Source organism: Lepidothrix coronata, unplaced genomic scaffold, assembly GCF_001604755.1.
Source record: "Lepidothrix coronata isolate B3197 unplaced genomic scaffold, Lepidothrix_coronata-1.0 Scaffold164, whole genome shotgun sequence".
In the NCBI taxonomy this organism is placed as follows: domain Eukaryota; kingdom Metazoa; phylum Chordata; class Aves; order Passeriformes; family Pipridae; genus Lepidothrix; species Lepidothrix coronata.
In genome coordinates, this window is record NW_016690344.1 from 1855706 (window position 1) to 1873258 (window position 17553).

General features: G+C 43.1%; 2 protein-coding genes across 5 annotated transcripts in view; one reads left to right on the forward strand and one right to left on the reverse strand.

The window, feature by feature from the left end:
* Window positions 1-2160: 2160 nt before the first annotated feature.
* On the reverse strand, window positions 2161-13771 carry ALDH6A1 (aldehyde dehydrogenase 6 family member A1). The gene is made up of 12 exons (XM_017829366.1): window positions 13687-13771; window positions 13389-13451; window positions 11213-11287; window positions 9682-9843; window positions 9066-9144; window positions 8201-8503; window positions 7385-7506; window positions 6951-7140; window positions 6071-6252; window positions 4411-4590; window positions 4122-4220; window positions 2161-3681 (listed from the first exon to the last, which is right to left on the reverse strand). The coding sequence occupies exons 1-12, from the start codon at window positions 13741-13743 to the stop codon at window positions 3577-3579; spliced, it is 1617 nt and encodes a 538-aa protein (XP_017684855.1). The 5' UTR covers window positions 13744-13771; the 3' UTR covers window positions 2161-3576.
* Window positions 13772-14057: 286 nt separating this feature from the next.
* The window catches only part of LIN52 (lin-52 DREAM MuvB core complex component), a 56701-nt gene continuing 53205 nt past the window's right edge, over window positions 14058-17553 (forward strand). For all 4 annotated transcript variants that reach the window (XM_017829372.1, XM_017829373.1, XM_017829375.1 and 1 more), the window contains exons 1-5: window positions 14058-14098; window positions 14172-14246; window positions 14423-14460; window positions 14942-15008; window positions 16000-16083. In XM_017829372.1, the coding sequence (XP_017684861.1) occupies window positions 14080-14098; window positions 14172-14246; window positions 14423-14460; window positions 14942-15008; window positions 16000-16083 (283 nt within the window). In that variant the 5' untranslated portion in view covers window positions 14058-14079. The remainder of the gene's footprint in view (window positions 14099-14171; window positions 14247-14422; window positions 14461-14941; window positions 15009-15999; window positions 16084-17553) is intronic.

A 17553-nucleotide genomic window follows, 5' to 3' on the forward strand; every position in this document is an offset into this window, starting at 1 on the left:
GAAGTGAATTGGAGCCCTTTTTTTTGGCACAGACAGGAAGAAAAGCCCTCAGAAATAGAAATAACAGGCCCCAATTCTCAAAAGTGGTTAAACTATTTTAACATAATATTTGGACTTGAGAGTATTAAATAGCTTTGAAAATCCTGACTGCAGTGCCTTCTAGACAAGAAACAATTTTTAATAGGATTCAAAGGGTTGACTATAAAATTGTATTTTAATAGTTAATGAAATAACTTTAATGAAATACTTTATATCTAGCTTATACTTTCGTATGAGGTAGAAGATACATTTTTTAGCTTATTTTTATAGTGAATGTTGAAGTAAAAAAGGAGAATAAACAGATGGGTGGGAAGCAGTAACAGCAGTGAAATGAGGCAGGTACATCATGATCTGTCAGCATCTGCAGCTTATTCTAAAAAGGCAGTTTATTAATTAAAGAAGGAACATACAAGATTTGTATTTCTAATACAATTATTTTAAACTATTGGTTTAAAAAGTGCTGTTTAAAATGCAGATAATTGAAAAGATGGTTGCACACAAATGAAAATATCATCCAGGTATTTAGAAGATATCTGGAGAAAGTGCAGGGATAGTCCTGCAATTCTTCAGGGAGCAGATAACCTTGATAACAGACTGCTTTTGTTACAGGAGAATATGGATTTTAGAATTTCTAAAGGACAGATATAATGGGTTTTAATAGGACAACAGAAAAGTCATAGGAAGAAAATCAAGGTGTTTTGAAAGTGAAGGACTGTAGACAATATTAGAAGATGTTAATTAGTATTTCTTTCCCAGGTACATGGATGAATGAGTGTCTTAATGTGATTTACCTAAACTATCTTAACTTTGCAACATAGAAAATACTTCTCCCAACCCAATATTCATTACACATCAGGCCACATTATCAGATTCATCATTTTCTGCAGTGATCCTTCCACATATTCAGATGTTAACACCATAGACCAAGTAAGGAAGGTGTACACTCTGCATGAACAACAGCCAGCAACAAGCAACTCGTATGCACTTTTCACTTCGGAAGTTAGCTTCTAAGGAAGGTTGTGAATTCTAGATCCCCTGTCTGCTTGTCATAGGTTCGAAAAGAGATGTTGGAATTTTCTTTCCCCCCCCCCCCGCATTTCTTCCGGGATGGGGGGAGTCGGGGAGGGGGTGGGGGCAGAGCGGAGGGACACCTGCAGGGCAGCGCGGGAGTGGGGAGAGGTGTCGCGGGAAAGCACGGTGGGCGCGGGGACAGCAGGGGAGTCCCTTGTTCGGGGGCTTTTGGCGTTTGGTCTGGGACCGGACAGAGCAGGAGTCTGGTTTTTGGCCGCCTCGTTCTCTTTTCCTGAGAGGAAGTTTTCTTTCCCCACGGGACACCTCGCGGAGAACGACCGAGAGAGAAAGACCGACCCATCTCAGAGCGAGGTATTCTGCTGTTCAAGACTGCCCGTGGGAAAAAGGACTCCATTTCTGACTCCGAGCGCACCTGGCTGCGAACAGCTACAGTCTTGCATTTCTGCCCCCCTCCCCGGGTTGCCATGGATTCCCCCCCCCCCCCCGCCTGGGGAATTGGGACTTTGTTTTCTTTCTTCTGAAAGTTTTTGATTGCACCATTTGTTGTTTATTCAGATTTTGTTAATAAAAAGGTGTTTCTTTTCCTTTTGCACACTTCCATCTGAAGTATCATAATTTTTAAGTTGTAATCTTGTTAAACTAAGACACTGCTGCACTGCTGCTTTGACTACTTGTTTGAAAATCCATCTGAAATGTACTTATTTTCCTCCTTCTTAAAGATCTTATTCTTTTCCAAGCCAGGAGCTTGCAAGACCCTGTACAAAGCACTAGGATTTGGACTAGCGGTTAGAACTCTGTATATAAAAGAGTTGCTCTAACTTGATGAAGATGTATTTTCAGTTTGTAATACAGACATTTACATGAAGCTTAGGAATTTCTATGATCAAATGATGTGTATGTGGAAACAGAAACAAAGGATTCCTTGAAATGCCGTGTGAGGAAATTGGTAAAGAGGTCCTTGAAATACTGTAAAAGGAAGATGTATACCTGGGTTACAGGAGTTGCAGATCATCCTCTGCAAATAGGGGAATAAAACCAACATCACACCTCTATAAGGTCTTACGAAGGAACAATCATATTCTGTAGAAATATATTAGCATATTTTTAATTCGTAATCAAATTGCAAGGTGAGAATTTCCCTCCAGTGTATAGCAGAGGAAAAAAAAACAAGATACAAACATTAGAGAATGTACAGCAATTGCACTGATATAGAACCGTCAGTTACAAAGCATCTTTACCAGAAGGAAGGATACAAATTGTTCACGTTCGGATTGTTTAATTAGAACAAGTAACAGTTGAATCATTAGAATAATACTTTTTTCCATGGGTGCTTGAGTAAGTTCCCTGCAGATCCCTCATGGCTGCATCATCTTTGAGGAACCAGGAATAAAAATATAGGTTCTCCAGCTCCAAATGCACAGATTCTTAAAAACAGGGTGTATATACCAAACCTTACTCTTCTCTAGTAAGGAGAACCTGCAGTCCCAAGAGAACATGACTGTGTTTCAGCAAATGTGACAAGGAGTCAATCAATAAACAAAAGAAATACAGCTACAGTGAGGAAAGGAAACCATCAGAACAGGCCTGGCTGCTTTGCAATTAAAAGTAGTTTTTCCTACTGACCTGTTTACTTACTCTCCATTCCACCCTGACCCACATGATGCTGTGATACAAAGATACATATACATGGTTATGTTTCTGCTTCCACAGTTTCATGATGTTACAGGATGTGTAGGCTTATATCTGTTAGCACAGTAAAAAGGCACCAAACAACTTTCAGGTATAATGGAATTGCCAACAAGCTGGAGCACACAGGCCACAGACACAACAGGAACAGAAGTTTTCAAGCTGTCAGAGGCACAGTGAAGGTTACTGTACCATACAGAAACTTCTTTCATCCTCAGACATGCAATCAAATACGCTTTCCTGAAAAATCCTTACAGAGCTGTTTCCCAAGTGTTTTGTAAACTGCTCAACAGATGACTGACGACTTGCTGTCTTCATATATGTAAAGTCACTTCTATGAGACACCCAAAGTGTCCCAGTTAAGTCACTCAAAATGACTACTCATCTTTGAGTAAGGTGAACTCAGAATCTTAACATGTAAGATAAAGAGGTAAGTAAAACTGCTACAAGATGTAGCCAGGACTGAGTCACTAAGGGTAAAGATATTGAAGTGAAAACCAGAATAATGTTCAAGTTCACAGGGTCTGGAAAGAAACACAAATTAAGACCAATCTCGCTAGCTGCTCTTTCAGTTAGATAAGGTTGCTTAGTCTGTGATGGGTTGTAGGAAAAAAAATTAGTTCAGCTAGCCAAAAAACCACTGACAGCAACAGAAAACCCAGACCATAAGTTACATGAACCTGCCTAATCTGCACAGAAACAGAGATCCTTGAGAAAAGAGCTTTCTACTGATTCCCAAGTAAATGATGACATTCAGGACAAAGCTGGAAATTGCAGCATAGGAGAAGGGCACCAGGAACAGCATCTGCAAAGGCTGATTTAGTTTCCCATAGTTGGCATAACGACAGCAGGCTTGGCAACGGTGGCATCTTCCTCTTTCCATTGAGAAATAATAGTTTTCAGCTGTGTATAGAACTGCACTCCCTGGAAGAAAGGAGAGACCCACAGATCAGATGTTTGGCCTTATGAATTCTTCAGGTCCACACCAGTGGTGTATCAAACAGCTTTTGCTTTATCTACACAGGGCTGAGTTTTCCTCTGTGAGAACAATTCTTGTCAGCCTGTTCTTTTTACCAGTTCCCCAAAGATTCTGGTTCTGTGAGAAAGCTTGCTAGTTCTTGCTCTCTTCTCCAATCTCCTAAAAGACAACTTGCATTTTTACAGTACAGGGAAAAGAAAAAGAGCAATCTATTACTGTAACATGCATTATGGTGGCTGTGATCACTGGCTGGTTTTCAGTTTCCTGGTTGAAACGTTTCCAAAGTCTCCTCACTAATGAGGTCTGATGACCGTCTCCCCATTTCCATTTATAATATGATTTATCACAACTCAACCCACCAGAGTTCTCTGAATCAGTAACTTACCTGTTTGCCGTAGAAATTGGTGTCCCCTCTGAAAGAAGCACGAGAGCCAGTGAAAGAGAACATGGGCAGAGGTACTGGGATTGGAACATTGACACCCACCTAAACCAAAGGAAAGCTGCCATATTAGTCACAAGAAGTAGCAGACTTCAGAGCACTCTTCAAAAGCTCCTGCATTTTGTTTCCTTAAATCTGAGGCTGGCTGAGAGGGCAGTGATTAGTCACTACAGCTGAATGGTTACCCACTGTAAAATAGCGAGTGCTAAAAGCAACAATTCTAGCTGGAACATACCTGCCCCACATCTACTAAATGAGAATACTTCCGAGCTGTGGCTCCATTCGTGGTGAAGATAGCAGTTCCATTTCCATAGGGGTTATTGTTCACCATCTCAATGGCATCATCCAAAGTGTCTGCTTCCATAACCACTAAGACAGGCCCAAAGATTTCCTCCTTGTAACAAGTCATGTTTGGCTGCCAAGATAAACAGCAGAAAAAACAGCTTGTATAAAGGATATAATAAAAATATCCTGGTAAATAGGATATAAGAAACACACATGCTGTTAATGCTAAGGATATTCCTAGGCTTACTGATCATACTGCATTGCCACAAGCCATGCTTCAGTCCTCCTTGTCTTTTTACCCTTTTCCATGCCCTGTCCTCTATCTAGTCCACTAAAGAAGGCACCACTTTTTGTCTCCAGAGTGCTTTCTGCTTTTACTGCCTGCCTAATCTAGGAGGAGACCTTATAGGTCTCCTCTGACCAAGGCTGATTAAGACTGGGATTAATTCAGAATAGTTTACTTCAACTCTTGTTGACAAAGTGACTAGAACCTGCTGTCCTTTCTCACTCAGTATCCAGGATTTACGTCTGACAGTTAGCAACATCTGACAAAAAAACCCCACACAATGCTATCTGGAAACTACTTTGATTACTAATAGCTAATACGGCAGACTACAAAACATTCATTTGATAAGCTACAAGTTTTACCTGGCTTATCATATTATTGAACAGTATAGAAACAGTATAAGAAAACTTCCACAAAATATCTGTGAAGCTTTTACTTTTGAATATCTAATGATATTTATGACACATGGCAGGAAAGTGAAGTACTTTAAGATATTCAATGAAAATGAGGCAAGAAAATTCTGAGTCAGATCAGAAGTCTGAATTATATAATAGCATAAAATCAATAAAATCCTAAGAATACAAAGTACAATAGCAGAATGATCAATATTGGGTTTCTGTAAAAAGAAACCTTCACCAAAAGCCCCACAAGGAACTGAATACCTGAATATTAAGGAAGTCATACCAGCTAATTGCATAAACATAAAAGAATGAATGTAGGTATGGAAACTAACGTGGATGTGTACCAATATCCTACTTATATTTTCCCATGGTATTGTCCATCTCTTGCACACCAGTATTATATTGAGAGGCCAACTCAAAGAAGTTTTGAATGTATTCAACAACAAAGAGATTTCCTATCTCATCCTATATCATTCTCATGAATATTTCTGCAAATATTTGTTTCTGCAAGTCCTTAAATTGCAAACTGCGAGAATGTGTAACGGAGGATGGAAAATTGCGAGTTTGGCTGTTCATCATATTCTTCCTTAGGCACTTGCTGCTGGCCATTACTACAAATAGTACACTATGCTTGATGGACATTTAGTTTAACACAGTACCAGCTGCCCATTTCTTCTTTTAATTGGCTGCAGTCTGTTCAGTTAAGATCATTAACCTCATTCAGAGTATGTTGCACTACTGTGAATTCTTTTATCACCTCCAGCAGCATTACAGTGAGTACTTCACTGGCACTGTGTCAGGGAAGGTCGAACCATTTATAGGTTTTCCACCTGGTAATTATTGATTACTGACTGGTTTGGGTAACCCATTTCTCAGTTGACCCTGCAATATACACTATCAAGTACTGGTTTTGGTCATCTTACCTTGACTTTGGCAAGGATTGTTGGCCCAACAAAATTGCCATTTTCATAACCCTTCACTCTGACATTACGTCCATCCAGGAGAAGGCTGGCACCTTCTTTTACTCCTTTCTCAATTATATGGCAAACCCGTTCCTTAGCTTGGGGACTGATTAGAGGCCCTAGGTCTGCTCCAGGCTGGTCTCCTGTAAAGAGGCAGAGACACCAAGTTTTAATTCTGACAGCTTTCTCTTCATAGGCACCAGGGAGATAACTACATTGGCAGGAAAAATCTGAAAATCCTGATGTGTGTGAACCACAGAATAAAGATTTGAGATACTGATGACCAGGAGTAATAGCCTGCAGCTCTCATAATCAACAAATAAGAGAAGTCATAAATACAATTTTAGATCACCAGGAAGTCAGAATTCAACAATAGATTCTTCTCAGAAAGGAAACTTCTGCCCTTCTGCAGGACTTTATTGAATATAAACAAAAGGTAATTCTCCTAAAATGAATAACAGTCTATCTTTTCCAAAGTACTTGTTTCCATTTTTTTTATCGTAAGCTGACTACAAATTGGAAGGATCTTGAAATGAGGACGCTGTAAAAATGGTATGTTTGAGTTAAACACAGGATGTAACCTCAAATCTCCAGTTAAAACAAGACTGATCCTGTAAACATGGCATCACAGTCCCACTGGCAAGCTGAATACATATTCCTAACTCCAAGTCTAGGGCTGCATTTCCCAATCCAGACAATCTGCTAGCTCCTACCCCTACACATCAAACCTACAGTGCCAATAGCTCCAAGGGTCACACCACGCTATGGTAGATAAGCTGACCTAAGAAGCTACAGTTGTACAGAAGTGAAGTACCTTGTAAGAATTTATCACAGTTTGTACCTGCATTTACACGTAGATTTTTGGCTCTGTCCACAAGCTCTGGCAACCATTTCTGAGCTTCTCCTACCAGAATTGCTGTAGACAGGGCCATGCAGCGTTGGCCAGCTGCTCCAAAAGCAGCTCCAACCAGCTGGTTCAAGGTGTTCTCTTTGTTGGCATCAGGCATCACCACACCATGGTTCTTGGCTCCCTGAAACACAACACGCAGAGTCTCCCATTATTAACCACCCCAGCCTGCTTCTTCTCTAGCCCTCTGGCAACGGCTTCATATAGTAGCCATGACTCTGCTACCAACAGGCTGGCAAGAAGGGCAGCCTCATCACTTAACTATCAACAGCGAAGTCAGCTTCTGCTGCTGAGTAGTGTGGTCTGTCTTATTCACAGAAAACAAAGGCAGTCTATGTGCTGAAGTGTGCTCTGTTCAGAAGCATTACCATGTTGGCCTGGACTCTCTTGCCATTCCGGGATCCTCTCTCATAGATGTACTCGCCAGCCTGATTAGATCCCACAAAGCTGATTGCTCTGATATCCGGATGGTCACAAATGAAATTCACAGCTTCAAATAGGAAATAATACATTATAACTGTGGTGCACAAATGCTTCCCTCTGTTCCCATCCCAAGAGTGCTAAATCTATGTATCTTTCTTCTTACCAAAATTCCTGCATTTTTGTTTCCTACATCTGAGTTCCCCCGAAGCCTGTTTATGCATCTCTCCACTATCTTAGCACATGTACTCCTGTCCCTGTCTTCATACTCCTGGCTCTCTGACATCTCTTCATGCTTTGAGCATCTCCCAACATGTCTGAGCAATGCCAAAATGAAATTACTGCTGTCTATTTGTATCATTGTGCCCTGAAACTACTAGTGTGTTGTAAAAAAATAACATGTTAGGAGCCAGAATACTGGCATCCACTGTATATTTAGTGAGGAATTTAATTCTTGTTTAGGCTGCCTTGGAAAACAAAGATGATTTATGTACTTATTTCAGTTGGAGCTTAGGTTGCTAAATAGAAGTTGAGCACTTAAATGCCTTGGGAACTCTGACACCCAATCCCGAAATTTTGTCCACCTGGAAGATCTGGTTCAAGGTGGCAGAGAATCTCCCACTCACCTCCATTAATAGAACTGAAGCATCTGTCCAAACCCATCCAACAGCAGCAGTCTCAGATTCTCCAACTGGTACCTCCCACTGAGCATACACCACAACACTTATACACTCCAGCCATCTCTCAGGAAGGGCCATTATTACCTTCATGTTGTCCATGGATAATATTCAGGGTCCCATCGGGGGCACCAGCATCCTGAAAGAGCTTGGCAAGGAACATGAGTGCTCCTGGTACACGCTCAGATGGTTTCATCAAGAAGGTGTTCCCACAAACCATAGCCATGGGGAACATCCAAAGAGGAATCATGGCTGGGAAATTGAACGGTGCGATTCCAGCACACACGCCCAGAGGCAGACGGTAGGTGTAAGTGTCCATGTCTTTAGTGATGGAGGGCATGGTCTCTCCAAGTATGAGGGATGTCACACTGCAAGCATGTTCAACCACCTCTGCAGCAGAAAGGGCAATATGCCACTGGATGATCTGTTAACAGTTAGTCCCCAAACCCCTTTTTTACCACTGCCTTGACCCACCTCTTTCTTCCACCCTCTTCTCCCACAACTTATCCCTCATTGTGCTCCAGAAAATCCCTTTGATCTGCCAAGCTCTATGAGCAAATTATGAATGGATTCTCTCTGGAGTGCATTATATGCCATTGTGATAGGAGCACAGACACAACAGCCCCGGTACAAGATGCACAGGTACAGTATTATTGTACCACCCGAGACTCAAACTTAGATATCTGGGCACAAGCAAGAAGCTTTTATCCCTTTTTAGTAATTTGTGGTGACTCCTAGAAAAAGTAAGGATCTAACAACTTGGAAGTGACTTGATACTCTATCTAAGGAAACTTTTCAGCTTAGAGTTACAATTGCCCCTTTTCTTTCAATAGGAGGGCTATAAAGGAAGCAACATGCACAGATTCCCAGAGAAACCAGTTACTCAGGTGACCTCATCCCTTCCTATGGGTTTTCAAAGCCTTTTTTTTAACAGGAGGAGCCAGCTGCTTACGAAGCCCTCGGAACACATCTCCCTCAGCATCAGCCAGGGTCTTCCCTTGCTCAAAGGTGATGAGTTTGGAAATTTCTTTCTGAAAATGGAACACACAAAGTTTATGAAGGTTAGAAAAGTGCCCACCCATGAAACAGAGTGCAGGGATAAGACAGCTGAATAGACAGTTGAACCGCACAATGAGCAGACTGAGCAGAACACAGAGAAACCTATACTGACTGATTTGCTCCTTGTAGACAAGAAGCCAATGACCCACACAGGTGACATTTAAAAAAAGAATCAACCATGGGTTGGCTTGTACTCTAATGCTTTCAGGTATCACACCACAGACACACCAAAAAAGCAATCGGGGAAACCCAAAGACACACTAACATACTTGTCTTCATCAACTGGCACATTCTCCATTTTTGGTCTCTTGGTAAAGGGACAAATGCAGGATAATATTCAGTAAAAAGCATTGCCTCTCTGTCCCCATTTGATGCACCTCTTGCCAGTGTCTCAGTTGGCTCCTCAATCATGGCAAGAACTCTGTAAATCCCAAGTCTTTCAATTTAATTCCTAAAGTCAGCTGCAATGCATTCAGGGACAGCCATCACACACAGCCATGGTGTCTCACCAGATTGTCTTTGATCAGTTGTTGATAACGCAGAAAGATTTGCTGACGGCTCAAAACAGATGTTTCTGACCAGCTCCAAAAAGCCTTTTTGCAAGAAGCCACAGCTGCTTCCATCTCATTTGCTGTGGCTTTTGGTACACGGCCCACCACTTCATTTGTGGCCTGAAAGAAAAACCAAATTGCATCAAAATTCAACATTTCCCATCTGTCCCTGCCAACCATTCACCAGTCATTTCCCAGCACACACCTATTATCCTTCTAGAAGGAGCTGTACTTCTGATGGGAGAGCACAAAAGAGACTCCTTCCTTGGTGCATACAAAAGGCCTGGGCTACAACTGGAGTAGTTCTGAAAACCTGCATCTCAAATTAGGCACTCAGAAAACTGCAAATGCAGTGTTCATTTCCAAGTTGGAGTTGAAATGACTTGTCTACCTTGAAGCTTCTAGAGAGTATAAGGCAAAAGTTTTTGTAAACTGTGGTCTTAACCCTCTGCGTCACCTTGGCTCATCTACTGTGTCTCTTGCACATTAAATGAGGCACTGTTCCTTTGGGAAAAGCAGTACATAACTGTGTAATTGGCATTGATGTTAGTTTACCTACATCCCTTAGCCAAAGTAATATTTTTACAAGCAACCTTAGTTCTACAGTATTTTAACTTTAAAAGCTTGACATTAGTAGTTTAACCTCCATCTAATGTTCTCTTAAAAACTGAATCTGCTTTGACATGACAAAAACTTCAGGTATATCACTAAGAGAAAAACTACTCCAAACAAGAGAAAGAAAATTAAATAAGAACATTGGTTGCCACACAGAGACCAAATGAGATACAGGAACATCGCTTGCTGCTCTGATCACTTCCACAAAGCAAATCAAAATAGAGCTTTACTGAGAAAAAATTAAGAAACTGCTGTCCAAATGCTTACTAGAGGGGTCAGAAAGGTCAGAATTCCGAGTGCAACCTCATTTCCATTTGTCTTTGGTGAAGTACTTAGACAAGTACAAGTGCTACTAGTCCAAGATTATTTTGCTCTGCATAGCATCCAACTTCTAAATTCTCTGTGATTATTGTGGCTCAGAGGCAGAAACTCTGAAAGGAGAGGAGCTTCAGTTATCAGGATTTTTCACCTTGGTCTGAGAGTGATATCTGTCTCTATCAGGACTTCACATTCAGTTGGCATCAAATTACACCAAGCTGATTTCACATACAGGGTGAAAGACACCCTTCAGAAATTTGACATATTGATCACAAAGCCTTTCTACAAGAAATAAAAATATGTAAGCAGAGTTTAAGCTTCCTTTCTGGAGATCAGGGGCTTACTACACAGGGGAGGTAAAGGAGGTAGTAACTTTTCTGAGACTGACATTTCATGGGAAAAGGAAATGGAGAAGCAATAATCCATCTTAAACTCCAAGCCTAAATCTTTCCCAAGAAATGTATGTACTCTCCCCTTTCGCTACGTCCTTGAAGAGAGGCACAGATCTTTGTTGCACAGTGCTCACAATTATAGAGACTGAGACCATTTCACTTACGGGGTTGTGGATATCAATCCATTCAGTAGTTTTGGACTCAATAAATTTCCCATCAATGAAGAGTTTGGTTGTTGGCTGTGGAGGATAAAACAGTGGACAGTGAGTTATTTTTGTCTCATGGTGCCTAAGTACCAGTGTGCCATATTGCATGCAAGCCTTCATCATTTACTGGTCTGCAAACCACTAGAGTCCAGATCCAGTCTTTACAGCAAGACCCAGCTAACTGCTCTCTGACCCATTTTCTCTCGCTTTACACCAAAACAGCCAAAATTCTTTCTAAAAGCATTTATAGAAAAAATACATTGCTATGCTTAAGTTTGGAATTATTTCAATCTACTTAATCGGAAGCTGAAAAACTGCAAGTCATAAATGTTCAGAAGAAACAGTTAATAATTCACCTTGTGAGAATTTCATGAACCCAGTGCACACTGTACTATGTGCTTCCTTTCCATCAAGCCACTAAGTAGGTTCATCTTTCCAGTTCATAGCTACAAGCATAAAATTGGACTTTTCCCACTCCCCACTTGGTTTTGCAACTAAGAGCAAGAAACCTGCATCTGTGGAGTTCACAGTGACTGTCCTGGCAGGCAGCACAGAAAACAGAACCTTCCAACTCAGATGCGAAGCAGGCAAAAGGAAAGCTCAGGTAAACATAGAGAAGAAGGGAAAGCAGGCATAGAAGCTGTAATTAGCACTAGATAGGCAACAAAACTGTATAATGCAGGAAAACAGATTAGGACTGTATAAATTAATAAACTAGAAACCAGGAGTTGATACTGGGAGATGAGGAGAGAACTAGGAGAAAGCTAGAACCTGTTAATCATGACACAAACAGTGGCTTGGGGAGAACAGATAAGAGGAAGGGGAAATGGGTCTACTATATGAAGAACAGAAATGGGATGTAAATGCAAATATAACAGGAAACTGAAGACATTAGGATGTGGAATTATGAGAGGGAGATAAGGACTGGGATGCTATCCAACGTGTAATGAAGGGAAAGAGATCAAAGGAAAGAGATCAGAGGAAGAATCATGAATATTAATGGTGTTGGTTGGACAATTAATGACAGCGAAAAGTGGATGAAAACGAAAAAAAAGTGAACAGCAATGAGAGGGCACAAACTAAGAAAGCTTGGAACAAGAAATTTAGGATGAGAAGAGTAAAATAAGTTTGTTAATGGATTAGCAAGACCTAGTGATTTGGGAGGTAACACTAGGAGAGAATTAAAAATAAAAAGTTGCAGATGATTATGTAGCTGAAATCACACTTGGGGAAGAGAGGCAGAAAGCTGTGCCTATGAAAACACAAAACCCTCTAGAACCTGGAAGGAAGCACAGGAAATCTGATTCTCTTGACTGAGTTTCCTGACTGTCAAGAGAAGGTGCTGGTCTAGTGCTGGTTTGAAGAATGACGAACTCCTATGGCTATCAATCACTGCAGTAGCCCAAGTGCCGAGTATCTGCAATAGAGCTACAAGCTCCTGTACCACAGGACCCACATGGGCTTCAGTGCAATGGAATGTATGTTTTTTTCAAATAGCTTACTATACATTAAACGAAAAGATTGCACATACAATGAAAAAATATTTTAATCAAGCCAAGAAATGCTCAATTAATATTGATCGCACTTCTTCCATAAGATCACCACCTTTTCTTTATGTAGAGAATGCCCCTGCTGTGGGAATACGGACGGCAGTAAAGCAGACTATTTGTGGAATCATGGTTTAGCTATTCAGAGTTTGGAGAGTGTGCAGCCACGGACAGCAGAACTAAAAAGGCACTACATCAACTAAAGGTGTTCGATACTGCCCCAAGGAAACCAGATCCTCTCTCTGCCGCAGATGCCAAGAGGCCAATCCACAGCCACCAGGAGTAACGGGAGGTGACTCCCTAGGCGGCCGCACCGCGACCCGCGGCGGGAGCTGCCCGGCGAGCATCGCTCAGCTCCGAAGTCCGCTCATGGAACTTTTTTCCGTCCCTCTCGTCGAGCGCGGGGGCAGTTCCGACGTTGCAGAAATACCCACTCGGAGCCACCGGGCGGGGATGGCTGGGGAGCTGCGCCGAGCCGAGCTGAGCCGAGCCGGCACGAACGGCCTTGGCAGGGCAGACCCGAGCGCCCGGGGCTCTCCCGCGCCTCCCTTCCCCCGCCAGCCCCGATCCGCGGGACGGGCACTCACCACCGAGGAGGAGAAGGAGGCGGCGACCGCGCTGGTCCAGGGGGCACCGGCTCTCCGTGGCAGCTGGACAGAAGGGGAAGCACAGACAACCTCAGGGCTCCCGTGCGTCCGTCAGCTCCCACCTCCCGCCCCCATCGGCTGCTCCCCGCCCGGGGTCCCGGGGCCAGACTTATTTTACATCAATAACGTGACTTTAAGCACATTTCTTCCAGCAAATCAAAGCGGTCCCAGAGCCGCGACCCCCCTGCGCCCCACGAGCCACGGGAGCCGCCGCGGGCCCCGGGGGCGGCCGCCTCACCCTGAGGGCCACTCCGCGCCGCCCGCCCCAGACTCCCCGCGCCGCCGCCGCCGCCATCCCGGCCCAGGGTCGCTGCTCCGCGAACCCCGACGGCGCCCCCCGCCCCGCCGCGCCCGAGACCCCGCCCCCGCGCGGCTCGCAGCCAATCGCCGACAGCAGGGCCTCCGGGCACGCCCCTCGAGCCCCCCGCCCCCCGTGCCGGGCCGCGGATTGGTGGAGGCGGCCGAGTCGCCCCTGAGCGGGCCGGACCAGGCCGGCAGCGCCGCCCCGCGGCGGCGGCGAGAGCGGCACGTGGGGCCGGGGGCGGGGCTGCTTTTCCTCCCCAGCGCGGGACCGGCCGGGAGGGCGGTGGCGTCACGTGAGCGGCGGCGGGAGTCACGCGGGGCGGGCGCGATGGCGGCTCCCGCGGACGGTGAGGCGGGAGGGATCCGGCGCTATCCCTGCGCCGCTCCCCGCCCGGCACTCACCTCCTCTTTGTCTTGCAGGCGCCGACCTGGAGGCCTCGCTGCTGAGCTTCGAGAAGCTGGACCGCGCCTCCCCGGACCTGTGGCCTGAGCAACGTAAGTCCGGCGGGCCTGAGTCTGCCGGCTCGGGGCGGCGTGGGCACAGCTCGGCCCGGCCCGGCCCGGCCCGGGGCTTCCTGGGGCAGCTGCTTGGGCCGGGCCGGGGCCAGGCGGGGTTGCGGTGTTCCCCGCAGAGGCGCTCACCCCCCGCCGTCCTCCGCTTTCTCTTCCAGTGCCCGGGGTTGCCGAGTTCGCCGCCTCCTTCAAAAGCGTGAGTGAGCGCTGCTCTGCCTTTCGCGTTACCCCCTTCCATGTGGTGATAGATCTGCAGGTTCTCTTTGCGGGCTTTACGCCCTCGTTCTGTAAACCGTATCTCAGTTATAACTCCAGTAAATGCTAGAATAAGTCTCTTGTTTTTAATGTACCTTTTGTATATGTATATCTTTTTTTATACCTTGTGCAGCTTACTGTGAATGAGAATAGCAATTTGGAAGAAGGAAAAGGTTAAGCTTTAGAAAATCCTATTTTTCATACTGATTTTGGCTTGTGGATGCCAGTATGCCATTTTTAACTCCAAAATGTCCAAGAAAAGCTAGAAAACAAGATGAAGCATAAAAATATCTCTACAGAGCATACGGAATTCTCATATTTTTGCTGGCGATGTAACTAGTTTTCAATACAAGGTCAGACTTCTTTGTATAATTCTAAAAATGTGCTTGTCTGAATATGAACTTTTGTTGTTTCTTAAACAGCCCATTACAAGTTCTCCTCCCAAGTGGATGGCTGAATTAGAAAATGATGATATTGATATGTTGAAGGGTGAGTATGGACATTGTGAGCAGAAAATGAGGTTGCTAAAGCAGATGGAAATTCAGTACTTACTTAGGAGGCTTAAAACACTTGTTCTTTAAGTGTTCTGGAAGTGGCCCCATGGCCTCAGATCTCTAGCAATCACATTTGCAGAATTTCCAGTTTAGGAGTCTCTATCTTGTTAATGATACATATTTTTCATTAAACCAGTTATTTCCAAGAGAGTATCGAGATGTTGGTGGCAGGCTGATATTTCAAAACAAGCAGTGTAATGTCTCATATATTTGAGTCATCTCAGTCATTTTCATTGCTCCATAAGTATAGCATCTCCTTATTTTGAGAAGTGGCATGAATTTTTTGAAGGGGCTCAGCTGATCACTTGGTGAGTAGCTTCGACTTGTTGATTGACTTGTTCAGAGGTGCACAACATGTGTGTCTTCCCTTAGAGATCCTACAGCTCTAATGGAATGGTGAGGCTGTATGGCAAGTTACAGAAGGACTAGCTAGCATGTAGGTTTGCTGCATGTTGCAGCTGTTAGTTTGCAGTAAACACCCTTGAGTGTGCTCTGCCTCTCATGTGAATTCCAGATGGTGGTGTGTGATCATGTCACAGTGACATGTCACTGTTACACAGTGAAATTAGCTTTGACTTGCTGGAAGAAATGTGCTTAAAGTCACGTTATTGATGTAAAATAAGTCTGTTTCTTTGCATACTTTTTTGTACCTTGTTCATATAGCAATGTGAATTTACAGAAACTTCCAAAATATGGGTCAAGTTATTCTTTGCAATAGTGGCAGATTATTAGAGCATGAACCAGAGCCTTTTTCAGTATGTTAAAATTAGGGGTGGAGTCATCTTGAATTTGGAACATCTGCTGTTCACTGGAAATAGATCTTGTCAGAAGTATGGCTTGAAAATGCTCTGTGAAGTATTAAACAGGTGCACTGTCACTAGAAGGCTATAGACATTGTTAAAATGTACACTTTTCTCTTTTCTTAGAGTTGGGGAGCCTCACTACAGCTAATCTGATGGAAAAAGTTCGTGGCCTGCAGAACTTGGCTTATCAGCTGGGACTAGATGAATGTAAGTGCTGTACACAGATGTTACTGACTGCATCACAAATCTTCCCACTAAAACGCGGTTGTGGTACATTTTTAGTTGGAAAAGTGTTTTGGCAGATCTGGGAAGTGTCTGACAGTTACAGTTAGTGATCTTCTGAAGCAGGATGAGAAAGTGAGCTTACATCTCCAACTTGTAGCCTACCTGCATGGGGGAAACAGCAGAAATAACAAGTGGTTGTGCGTCACTCTGGTGTTATCTAGTGGCATGTAGACTTCTCTTCCTGACTTATTGTTGCTTTATATAAGTCAGATCACTTTCCTTAATTTCACACTCAGATACTAAAGCCATTCCTTAGAATACTTGTGGCAGTAGTTCTCTCAAACTTCATGCACTGCCTCTACAGTGAAGCTTTCACTTGTTTGTAGGATTCTCCTGTCACTTTGTGTTCATACTGTTTTCTGCTTCTATAACTGTTTTGTGTTTTTTTTCTTAACACTCGATCATGGCAGGAGGTGATGTCATTGAGTATTAACAGTGACCTCTATCCCATTTGAAAAACAGCCAATTTTTATTGGGCTTTTTTGAAGAAAGAACTGCTTTCATCATTGCATTTAGCACTCTGTCATTAACAGGTTGATCCAACCTTGAGGATTTCAAGAGTATTGTGGGGTTGTTTAATGCTACCTGTACATACTGACATATTTACTTTTTTCTGTTTCGTTTTGGTCTAACATAGACCTTAGTTGCAGTTACTCTTGGGCTACACAAAACACAAAAAATTTTAGAAGTCTTTCACCTTCCTTTCAGTGGTTAACAAAAAGTGGTAATAAACCTTTAGAATCTTTCTGACTGCAAATCTAGGATAGCCTAATGCTTTTTTATTAACAAATCATTAAGCCTGTTTTAACATACTTCTTCAAGCTTATTTTACTTTCAGTGCTAACATCTGTTAAAACTGTAAAGCATTTGATGGAGTAGAAGTTAAAGTATAACAATGTAAAACTGAGTCAAATGCAAAGATTAGCTGATGATTGGCTTTCTCATTTAAGTTGTAGGCTTTGATGTCAGACAGCGTTGTTCTGCTCAGTGGAGTTTAAGCAGAGCCTGAGTTATAGTGAAGGGTAGCAAGGTTTTGTTAGCAATATTTGCTACCTGCATTTCCATTTATTTTTACTGAGGACAAATGAATGTGTAAAGAAGACAAAGTGAGTGAACCGTGAAATATGTGAAGCCCAAGAGTTATAACCTTTAGTCTCTAGTAACTGAAATCTGGAATTTTCAAGCTTTGTGAAAGGTCTCCATGCTTGTAATTTCTTGTCACTGAAGTCAGTTTTCCTTTACACTGTAATACATTGAATGCTTTGTGTGTCATAATATACATGTATCTTTGGAAAATTTTTACCAAAAATTAGTTGTGGAGTTTGAACAGAGCTTCTTAGGACTGTTTTCCCTACTAGTGTCCTTAGGTTGTTTTCTCTTACAGACTTATAT

Bases quoted from the DNA above. Each gene is read 5' to 3' on its own strand.
- ALDH6A1 (XM_017829366.1), bottom strand. From the start codon at position 13,743: ATGGCGGCGGCGGCGGCGCGGGGAGTCTGGGGCGGGCGGCGCGGAGTG. The intron at 9,844-11,212 runs GTAAGTGAAATG...TTTTTCTTTCAG, and splicing joins GGATTGATATCCACAACCCC to GCCACAAATGAAGTGGTGGG. The intron at 3,682-4,121 runs GTAAGTTACTGA...CCTTTCTTCCAG, and splicing joins CCAATTTCTACGGCAAACAG to GGAGTGCAGTTCTATACACA.